Source organism: Camarhynchus parvulus, chromosome 1 (assembly GCF_901933205.1).
Source record: "Camarhynchus parvulus chromosome 1, STF_HiC, whole genome shotgun sequence".
Classification (NCBI taxonomy): domain Eukaryota; kingdom Metazoa; phylum Chordata; class Aves; order Passeriformes; family Thraupidae; genus Camarhynchus; species Camarhynchus parvulus.
The window spans coordinates 103,863,448-103,874,564 of NC_044571.1; the positions used below are offsets into that span (position 1 = coordinate 103,863,448).

An 11,117-nucleotide genomic window follows, 5' to 3' on the forward strand; every position below is an offset into this window, starting at 1 on the left:
TTGGGCAAGTTTGGCCTTGAGATGTTTGTTTTGGGGTGCTGGGCTTTGTCTGGTCATAGGATGCTCTGAGATGGGGAGGGACCTCAGGGGGAGCAATAAGCTTCCAGTGGGAGCCACTGTCTCATGTCTCTGTAGCAGCATCACCGATGTGTCAGTGTTGTCATCTTATTGCAGGGGTTCCATACTGTTGTCTCCTATCACAAAAGTTCCATACCTTCTTGGTGCTTCTCATGGGCAGCTCCTCAGAGCACTGACTCTTTCTTCTTCACAAAGCAGCCAACTGACTCCTGCTCCCTTCTCACCCAGCCAGCCCACTCTTTTATAGCACTCTTCTTCTCACTGGTTACAGCTGTGGCCTTTTAAAGTCAGGCTTGTTCCTAATCTTTGATAATTGGCCCAGCTGCAACTCCTTAGGGGTAAGGTTACTTTCTACACCATCTTTATTTTCTTATATTCTATCCCCCTACATGTCGGCAGCAGGGCATGGAGCAGCATGAGTACATGGACAGAGCCAGGCAGTACAGGTGGGAGCTGCATTCTCCCCTGGGGTGCCCGCAGTTCTTCACAGCTGTGTGTGTGTCCCTGGGCAGGTCCCAGGGGTTTTGGCCTGGGGGAGTGAACTCAGCATGTAGAAGAGCTGCCTTATCACAGAGAGCAGGGTGCAGCCTGCTCAGGGAAAGTGTGAGAACACAGAACATCCCTCTGGCTGTCCAGGACAGCCAAGACCCCTGCCAGGGGGCTCAGAAGCCCTGGCACAGAGCCCAAAACACCTGTGGGTTTGATTATGACCCCTGGAGCAAATTACCAACCTTATATGAAGATCAGCAAGCCACAACAGTTTAAGTAGAATATTAGTGAAGTTATCACAGGGTAGAAAAGTAGATTTTAGTAGGTTTTTGGTATGGGGGTTCAGGAGGCAAGTTGGAGGGATCTAAGTGCGTCCAGCCTTTCTCCTTCTTCTTCTTGGCCTCCATCTTCTGCTGTGATGTTGGCACTTTTAGATTGGTTTAGAGTAGAAGCTCACTGTCTAACATAGGTGATAGGTATTGGGAAGTTATTGTAAACATTGTATATGTAGTTTTTAGTATAAAGACATAACAGGGCCCAGGGGCAGGCAGAGTGCCTGGAACTGTCCTGCTGAGCGGACCTTGGCAGGGCAGGAGAAGGAATTTTATAGATAAGACACAATAAACAACCTTGAGACCGAGAACTGAAGAACTCTGACTCATTCTTCAAGCACCTGGGCTGGGAAAAGAGACTTTTAACAATCCTGGGCTCGCAGCGACCCAGACAGGCCCCGAGAGGACAGCTGATGGCAGTGCAGGCAGCAGAGCCCAGGACAAAGGGCTCCTGTGTTCACCCACCCCTTGGGGCAGATGGTGGGGGGCTGGATGTGACTGCTTCTGCTTGACAGGTGTCTGTGTGGGAGAGCTGGAAGTTCCCTCATCCTCCTGCGGCAGGGAGTGAAGAGGGCTGGATGCTGGGAGTGCAGCACCACTGCTCTCCCTTTCTCCCCCTGGGGGTGCAGCACCCATCTTCTGGATGTCCCCATGTCTTGGCATGGCACTGATGTTGGCTGCTCTCCCCTCACAGCACACGCCTGGCCATGCTCAGCAACAACCTGACGCACTGGAAGAAGCTCCCACTGCTGCCATCCCTGACTAACCAGCCACACCAAGTGCTTGCCAGTGACCCTGTCCCCTTTGCAGACCTGCAGCAGGTGAGCAGGGCTGGGCTGAGCCCTTGTGGTGCTCCCCAGGGACACATCCTCATCCTGGAGGAGCAGTAATGCCCTCCTGGCTTGCCCAGAGCCCTGGCATGACTATTGGATTTTTGAGGATTCCTTGACACAGGGAAGGAGGAAGAATGATGCGCAGAACTCCATGATATCAGAAGGCTAATTAATTACTTTATTATACCATATCATACTGTAACTATATTAAAGAGATACATACTATACTACATCATACTTACTTCTCATTAACTACTGAAAACTCATGCCTGTCTTCCAGCAGTCTCGACACCCACACGTGGATCCAACTGGTCAATGAATCAAAAAACCATCACCAGAATCCAATCAAGCAATTCCTTCAGGTAAATAATCTTCCAACACATTCCACACGTTCAAAAACACAGGAGCAGCAAATGAGATAAGAATTGTTTTGATGGTTCCTTTCTCTGCTTCTCTCACAGCTTCTGTCTGTTCAGAGGGCATGTGAATACCACACATGACTTGTTAGAGCTGAGGGCAAAGCCTAGGTCAGGTTTAAGGCCTTGTTAGAGGTGGGGGCGAAGCCCAGGACAGGCTTAGGGACTCCTTAGGGCTGCAGGCTAACCTGCAGCAGTTTCTTTGGGATAACTGGGGGTTTCTGTAGCCACCAGTGACACAGCCATGTCTTTGTGCCTGCAGGTGTCCCGGATAGCTGCCTATGCCTTCAGTGCGCTCTCACAGATCCATGTCGACGCCAAAGAACTGGTTGTACAGCTTAGCATCCCCTGAACTTGCCCCCATCATTGCTGCTTCAGTGCTTTGGGTTGTTTTTGGTTTTTTCCCCATTTTTTTTCTCTTTATATCCCTTCCCTCCCCATGCTGCTGCCACAGAACTTGGACAGATACCCTGTTTCCTACTAAATGCCAAGGCGCCCATCATTGGCACGTTGAGCCCACCTGCATTGCTTGAGGCTTTCTCCTCCTCGTGGGTGGGTGGGTGTGCATGGGGAAGAGGCTGTGTCAGCTGGATGCTGCCTTGCACAGGGACAAGCACAAAGGGAACAGCTGGTGCCAGGAGGCCCTGGTGTGGGTCAGCACCATGTGCCAGGTCACCAGGATGGGTGGGCTGGAGCCAGGCAGATGTGATGCTCTGCATGGGGCCTGGTGGCTCCAACACCATCCCTTCTTCTTTTTACATGTTTAGACCTTTATTTTGGTTGTTTGTTTGGTTGCTTTTTTTAAATTACTATTATTTTTTGCCACAGTAGACAAAGGCGTGTTCATCCAGTGCTTGTCTCCACTGTTCTCTGTTGGACACAGCATGAATGTCATGGGGGAGCCATGCCCTGGTGGGGGGGTACACACATCTGTCTGTCCTTTGTCACCTCTTTGATCGTGTTCCATAGGGCCAAGAGGACAAGGGAACAGAAAAGGAATGATGACCCAGCTAAGGGGAAGGAAGCACCTAAGATTCATAAATGCTCATGGTCGAAAGGAATGTACAAAGTCAGAGGCTTTGCAAATAATCAGAAAGTTTTATTAGTAAATTACACGCTTGGTTTTAATCTCATTCTACGCTCACATCCTACAGTGCAGGAACTACAACAAGGATGTTTTTCCAGTGCCGCCCTACAGTTGTTTATTACCAGCAGTCCTGGCTAGACTCAACAGCCATTCAGTTATCTGGGTTTGAGACACACTCGTCAGCTCTCGGTGCTGTGGGAACGGGATGCTCAGTGTGTCCCGGCGTCAGGCAGAGCTGCCCCCTGCAGTCCGCCGTGTGTGCCGGGTTCCGCCCCGCTCCTCCCCCGCTCCGCCCCCGGCCCGGCGGTGCCCAATGGGCCGCGGGAGGGCCGGGCCCGCGCGGCCCTTCGAATAATAGCGACCGTGACTCGGGACCGGACCCCGGCTAGAACTGGAGCCTCGGAAACGATGCAGGAGATGAAGACGGACGCGATTCCCCGGCCACGGCACGGGTAAAGCTGACACGAGGCGGGCCCCGCTGGTTCCCTCGGCGGGTCCCCTTCCCTAAGGGCGGGCATGTGGTTCTTCGTTTCCCGGGGCTTGGCAAAGTCGGAGCCTTCGCCAGCGGCACTCGGCGGCCGCGTTCCTCGCGGGTTCCTTTGCTACCCCCAGCGCAGGTTTGAAAAAACTTTCTCCTTGTGCCCTTCCTGTGCCGTGCTCGGGACAGCCCCATCCTGCGGCCCTGAGCCTCCCCGGGCAGCCCGGGCGCTGCGGAGATGCCTTCCAAGGGTCTCCGGAACAGCAGCGAGGGGTGAGCGTCCCTTCCTCGCCCGACTCCTCCCTGATCTAGCTGGTGACCCGTAGGGTCCGGTTCCCGTTCAGTCTGTGGCCGCGGGGTGTGTGCATATCGGGGGTAGATTTTCAGGGGTCAGCTGGATGTGACTCCAGTCAGGTTAGAGACAGACAGCATCGGGGGCCATTCTCTGCCGAGCCCCGGATTTCCTGCGCTGCGCTGGGGCCGGGAGCGGGTCTGTGCCGGCCCCACCGGCTCAGCTCTCCGTCACTCGGCCTGGGCAGGGTGACGGCGGTGAGCGCGTCCGGGCTCGGACGATTCCCCTCCCCGTGGCGAGGCGCCGGAGCTTTCTGTGCCGTGCGCCTTTAACGAGCGCGGCCCCGCCGCGGTGACGTAGGGTGGCGCAGGGCCAGGAAGGGGAACCGCTACCTGCCAGCCCCGCTGCAGAAAAGCTCAACTTTTCTTTTGTGCGTGGCCGCTGGTTCCCCGGCCCTTCCCGGCTTGCCGCGCTCATGGCAAATTAACCCCATCTCCCAGCGTATGGCTCCCGGCCCGGCCCCTCGCCAGCCCCCGGGGCCGCGGCTGGCCGCGCCGGGCTCGCCAACATCCGGGCGCTCGGGCCGGCGGCTGCTCTCCCCCTCTGCCCCGCGCCTGCTGCGGGCCCGTCCGCGCCGGGGGCTGCCGTGGCTCGCTCACCCCGCCCGGGTGCTTCCCGCAGCCGGACCCCTGGCCCGGGACAGCCCGGGGCCCGCGGGCTTTGCGTCCCCCGGCGCGTTGGCCCGTCGGGAGCTCCGGAGCGCGGGCTTTGGTTAACGCCGTGTTGTGGCCGGAGCGGCGCAGGGAAGGAGGGGAAGGACAATGCCGCCGCGGCTGCCGCCGCCTCCGGAGCTCGTTCCCCGGTGCCCGCCGCCCCCTGCGGCTGCTCTCGGCGGGGATGCAGCTGGAAGGCGCTCACGGCCGCTGGCGGGCTCCCGACCGCTTCCCGCCTGCCATCACGAATGGCACGTCCTCACGGGAGGGTCATGGCGCTGTCTCAGGCGCTCAGGGTGGCCCGTGTCAGCAGGGACAGGCCAGGCTGGGACCGCAGCTGGAGCGGGTAGCCCTGCCTGCCCGTCCAGATCTCACACCAGGCACCAGTGTGTTTGCAGACTGGCTCTGGTAAAATCCAGGGAGCCAGAGCTTCTGCACTCCTTGATTAGGAAAGTTCCCCCTCCTGTCCTGGAGCTCACTGCATGGGTGCTGCTGCCAGCCCTGGCAGCTTCAGGCTCGATGCTGGGGCTTGTCACAGGGTGGATTGTGCCTGGGGCAGGTCCTAGGGTAGTCCAGTTCCTACTGTTCCTGGGCAGGTGGGTGTTTGCAGGAGAAGCCTTGCTCACCCTTCCTGCTGAGCAACCAGAAATGCTGGAATGGCTTGGTCTGGTCATGGAGACTGCCTGGGAGATGGAGCTGAGCCTGAAGCAGGCAGCAGCTGTACTGTAAAGGTGTTGTTGTGTCTGTCTCACAAAGCACTGGTGTGTCCAAGTGAAAACTCCTAGAATGGTTTGGGTTAGAAGGGGCTTTTAAGCTCATTCAACTAGAGTGCCCTGCCATGAGCTGGGAGACCTCCCACTAGACCAGCTTGCTCCAAACCACATCCAGCCTAGCCTTGAACACTTCCAGGGATAGGGCAGCCATGGCTTCTCTGGACAACCCTCACAGGGAAGAATTTCTTCCCAATATCCCATCTAACCCTGCTCTCTGCTAGTGGGAAGCCATTCCCTCTTGTCCTGTCACTCCAGGCCTTTGTCCAAAGTCCCTTTCCTGCTCTTTTGAACCCCCTTTAGGCATTGGCAGGGGCTCTAAGGTCTCCCTGGAGCCTTCTTTTCCTCAGGCTGAGCACCCCCAGGTCTCTCAGCCTCTCCAGGGAAGAGGGCTCCAGCAGTGTGCTAAATGGGACCTGTGCCAGACTCCCAGATGTGGAGCTGTGGGGATCATGTTCATCTGTTCCCTGGGAAGGGGTGGTTTAAAGGGATGGATTTACTTTTACCCCCAGACCAGTCTTGCTGTCCCCTGCCGGGACTGGAGGTGGTGAGTAGCACAGCACAGTGTTGTCTTGGTTTCTGCCTTCTGACTGTCCCACCCCATTTCTAGGTGAACAGCACAAAGGTTTGTCCTGATCCCGTCAATGATCTGTCCCAGCTCCAGGACTGCAGTGTCTTCATCAGAGTTATCCACAAAATGTGAGTATGGGGGTCTGTGTACACATTTCAGACCACACAGCTGGGTCTGTGCTGTCCCTGCAGCCATGGCCTCAGCCCCCAGGAGCTAAGGGGCTCCTGTCTTGGGCAGGGTGGGAGTGGAGGTCTTGGGGTATTTATTCCTCCTCTGGCCTATGAGATACTGAGATGTGCATCTCCTCTATGGCACTGCACAGCTGGGGTCTGCCTGCAGAGCTGTTGGGTCCCACAGAGCTGCCCAGGGAATGTTTTGGTCAGAGTTCCTGTCGTTTAAGACCTGTTATCACAACCCACTTAACATCTGGGTTCACTCCTGGCATTGTAGAAAAGACCTGCGTGCTGCTGCCAGTGGCACAAGGGTTCCTGCAGCTGCACAGGAGATTATTCATTTCTATTGATGCTGCTCTGGTGAGGGAACAGCCCAGCAAGTTTTTCCTGAGTGGCAGTCTTGGGATCCTGAGGAAGCCTTGTATCTGGAAAGCAGTGTAAAGAATGACAGTTTCTTCCTCATGAAGTGCTTCTGTTGCCCAGGGATGTCAGGCTGCTGCTGAGTACAGTGTGGTCAGGATGGAGCCTGTGTGCTCTGTCCTGGGACCTGAGGTGGCTGGGCAGGGGTGGGAGGAATGCCTCCTTGAGGAATTGTGTTTGTTCCCTGGGAGCAAGGGGCAACTAAAATCTACAGGCCATAATGGGCATCAGAGGTGGGACTGGTGGTTAAGGAGCTGACAAAAACAAAGTGAGAGGGTGTGAAGCTGCCATGCATTGCTTTCAAACCCTTCCAGTGGGAGGCTCACTGGGAGCCTGTCTCCTATAATTACCTCCTGCACAGGGCAAGGAGAGCCTGCCTGGAGCAGGGATCTGCCTGCAGTGGGTGGGGAGGAAGGAGTTGCCTGCACCACAGATATATTTAGTCAGACCTGGTTAATCTCCTGGGTCGGTGCTCCAGCTGGGATTAGTAGGGATCCTGGTGGCGTGTGCTCTCTAAAGAGGCCTGGCCATTGCTTGATAAAGTGGGGTGGCAGCAGGGCAGCTGCCACAGCAGCTGGCTGATCTGAGAGCTCCTGGTGGCGCAAGAGGAAGTCTGTGAGGAGGAGCAAATCCTCGTGGCAGCCCCTGTCCCAGGCCAGGTTCTTGGTTTTGGCACCTTGGGAGTAAGTGACAGTACTGAAGCAGTGCTGGTCAAGCATGATTGGTGTCGGTTTTGGGCATGCCATTTCTGAGCTGCAGTTGGGTTCAATGACCCTTGTGGGTCTCTTCCAACTGAGGATATTCCATGAACTGCTTAGGAAGAATGTAGTCACAAAATAAGTACAAAAAAAAGCCTCAGCCTTCCCAAAATCCAGCAAGAAAAGCCCGAGGCTCCATGCATGGACTGGCCCCTGTGGTGCTTCCCAGCCAGTGGGGCTACCACAAGCTCCCTGTGCTATGCAGAAGGAGTTAATGCAAACCTTGCACTCTTCCAGCCTCGGGAGCAAGGAGGGGGAGTCTGTGCTGGAGCAGCCACTGCCAGAGAAGATCTCCTTCATCCATGGATTCCTGCAGAGTAAGACCCTCCGCTGGTGCTGGGGAAAGCGACTGTCCCTGCTCAGTGCCCCTGACCTCTGAGAGAGTCTAGACTGCTGTCTGCAGCTTCCTCTCCTCAAAGTGACCCCCTCACCCCACATCAGCATCTTTGTGAGGTGCCAGCAGCTTTCCTGCAGCAGCCTGTGGAAGGGGAAACTTCCAGATGGAAATCCTTATCAGAGCCTGGGTTCAGAGCAAAGGAGGTCCTGGGTGTGAAGGGCAGGGTGCCAGTGGCTGCTCTGGTGATGCTGCCTTGAAGCAGTTTTCCTAGCTGGGTACCTGGACTAAAGTTCTTCAAAACCCAGTGGAAAAATCTTTACCTAAGCAGAAATCCTGTGAGGGGAAATGGGAAGTATCTCATACTCTTGCTCAGCCTTTCCTGGAGGGAAGACACCATATCCCACCTCATATCCCCCCTTCCAGAGATGGAAGTCTCTGTTTGTGTTAATGTTGGAGGGGAGATGCCAAGGCAGGGAGACTGGGATTTAGGGTGGAATTCCAGGGAGGGGAATGAAAGTTGGTCAGAGTTAATGGCCAAGGCTGACCACGGGAATCTCAGCTCTGGAGCCCATCCTGCCCCATGTCCCTTCTCCCTGGGGATGCATTACAGTGCCCTCCTGGCCATGAGTGCCACCTCAGGGGAGGCAGTGTCCCCAGTGGCTCCTGTATGACTGGGAATTCTGCTTCACGTTGCAGAGAACGTGGTCTCTGTACAGAAACTCATGGACAGCAGAGAGGCCAGGATGGAGTGACTGAATATGATACTGAAGAAGGCAACCACTGGACTGTTAGGGACAGAGGGGGAGACAATGATTGTTTTGTTTCTGAGGAAGAACCAGATTCATCAATCTCAAGCCCAGCAGACTCAAACTGGGAAAGAGACTTATCTTCCTTTATTCAGAACACCTGCCTCCGCCCAAGTCAGGAGATCTCCGAAAAAGACTCAACAATACTCCATAACAGACTGGGCAGCAGTGAGACACAAACCAATAAAAGAAAAAGATTTTGATCCAGCTAAAGAACTGCTCTTAGCCATGCCAGTTGGAGAAGATGCTAATCCAAGACAGGAACCATTGAATTATGATGATATTAAAGATTTGACAAGTGGTAAGGGAAAATGGATTAGGATCACCGTATTTCAAGCAATTGCTGAAAGGAATATATTGTAATGCAGATTTAACACCATATGACTGTTGCTATATCTCCTCCTTAATATTGACAGAATCACAATACATCTTATGGGACCTGAAGTGGAGGAAATTCTTGAATAGATTACTTGAAACTTATGCTGGGACCCCCTATGCTGCATTGACACTGGCAGATTGAGCAGGAGACCCTCCACGTGACAGGTCTGAAGATCAGGCAGTGTACCTGCCTGGAGTAGTACTTAATGATACCAAAAACACTGCCTGCAAAGCCCTGCTGCTGACTCAGCCAGTGGGGACTACAGGAGGGACTTATAATAAGACAGGGGCCAATAGAGCCCTATTCAGCATTTATTGACTGCCTGACACAAGCTCTAGAGAGACAGTGTGAAGATGATGTGGCTCGTCCACTTCTGCTTCACATCTTTGCTTATGCAAACGCCAATGAAGGATGCAAAAAGGTTGTCTTAAGCTTTCCTGATCCCAAACCTGCCTTGCCCCAAATGATAGAGGCTTGCAGCAAAATTGGAAGCCCTCAGCACATAGCGACCATTCAAGCAGATACTCTGGGAGAAAGACTTGGAAAAGCTTTTACAAATCAAGCAGAAGTGAGGGCTGAGAAACTTGCAAAAGCCCTCCGTGCTCTCAGCTTGACACTTCAGCAGAACAATAAGGCATCGCAAAATGAGACTTGCAAAAGATTATGCCATCGATGTGGAAAGCCTGACAGAAAGAATTTTCCAGAGCCAGCAGGGGGCACAAACCCACCTCACAGTAGTGGCATTCCAGCAGCTAGGGAGCTTTCAAGGGGCCAGATGTGTGAATTGCTCAGGCCAAATCCTATTCACCAGAGTGCCAGCCACCTGCCAAGTGACCCCAAACTGCTGCCCCCAGGGGCACAATGTGAACTGGCAATTTCCAAATTAGTCTACTTTCTACATGATTGTCATGCTGTGGTACCCACAGGTGTGACAGGAACATCACAAAAGAGACAAGATTTTCTGATTATAGGTGAAGAAAGAAACTACATTTTGGGACTAGTAGTTTTTCCATCTATTGTTTCAGCAAATTACAATGAAGAGTTAACAGTTCTAGTACAAGCATGGCGCCCTCCACTTGTCATTCCAGCAAAAACTCCAGTAGCCACAGCTATTGCTTTGCCAGCCAGAATAATAGAATAACTCACAAAATGCCAACAGATAGCACCTGAGAGCTCAAGTGTAGCACCAAGCATCTTTGGGTACAACATATAAGTTGCAATTGACCTGCAGTTTAATACACAACAAAAAACCAATCAATCATAATTACAGGTCTTCTGGACATCAGTGCAGATGTTACAGTGATTTATATGTTCTGGACAAAGAACTGGACTTTAGTGACACCTTTAGACCCTCTCACAGGTATCAGGGGAGCCACTGTATGTCTACAAAGTAGATGCATGATTGCAATTAAAGGACCTGAAGGGAAGAGAGCAGCTATTTGTCCCTTCATTGTGGAGAAACCATCACAATATGGGGAAGAGATCTGTTGTCCCAATGGGGAGCAACACTGGAAGTGGATTTTTGATCTGTTGGAATTCTGTGAGTTATTCTAAGGGAAGATTGACTTGGATAACTACCCTGATACCTGCCCCAGAGCCTGACAGTGCCAGAGACTAGGGAGGCTGCCCTAGAGCCTGACACTGCTCTGCAGCCCACCTCAGAAATGAGCTACCCAGACTGGGGGGCACATTCCTACAGGTGGAAGTTCTAGCCAAGGGTGCCACCTATAAGTGGGCACGAGACCGAGGGGTGGATCTAACCATGGACAGTATTTCCCAGGTTATCCATGACTGTGGGAAGCCCCTATGGTATGGTGGGCAGTGGTCCAAATGTAAGTATGGGGAGGCCTGGCAGATTCAGAGAATGACTAGGTTGGAAGAGACCTTAAAGGTCATTGAGTCCAACCCATGCCCTAGCATCTCAGCTAAACCATGGCGCGAAGTGCCACATCCAGTCTTTTCTTAAACACCTCCAGGGATGGTGACTCCACCACCTCCCCAGGCAGACAATTCCAGTACTTTATCACCCTTTCTGTAAAAAACTTTTTCCTAATATCCAACCCATTTTTCTCTTGATGCAGCCTGAGACTGTGTCCTCTGGTTCTGTCAGTAGCTGCCTGGTGAAAGGGACCACCCCCCACCTGCTACAGCCACCTTTCAGGAAGTTGTAGAGAGTGTCTGCTTG

At 53.5% G+C, this 11,117-nt stretch overlaps 1 protein-coding gene and 1 long non-coding RNA gene across 2 annotated transcripts; both read left to right on the forward strand.

The window, feature by feature from the left end:
• Positions 1-483: 483 nt before the first annotated feature.
• Positions 484-2,862, forward strand: LOC115907324 (ragulator complex protein LAMTOR1-like). Its single transcript, XM_030955158.1, has 3 exons — positions 484-524; positions 1,594-1,720; positions 2,411-2,862. The coding sequence occupies exons 1-3, from the start codon at positions 484-486 to the stop codon at positions 2,498-2,500; spliced, it is 258 nt and encodes an 85-aa protein (XP_030811018.1). The 3' UTR covers positions 2,501-2,862.
• Positions 2,863-3,568: 706 nt separating this feature from the next.
• Positions 3,569-10,885, forward strand: LOC115911165. Its single transcript, XR_004061248.1, has 4 exons — positions 3,569-3,687; positions 6,099-6,187; positions 7,648-7,727; positions 8,444-10,885. It is a non-coding gene; the product is annotated as an uncharacterized LOC115911165 (long non-coding RNA).
• The last annotated feature ends 232 nt before the right edge of the window (positions 10,886-11,117 follow it).

Coding starts and splice junctions, on each gene's coding strand:
- LOC115907324 (XM_030955158.1), top strand. CDS start 484: ATGGAGCAGCATGAGTACATGGACAGAGCCAGGCAGTACAG. Junction 525..1,593: donor GACAGAGCCAGGCAGTACAG/GTGGGAGCTGCA, acceptor CTCCCCTCACAG/CACACGCCTGGCCATGCTCA. Junction 1,721..2,410: donor CCTTTGCAGACCTGCAGCAG/GTGAGCAGGGCT, acceptor TTGTGCCTGCAG/GTGTCCCGGATAGCTGCCTA.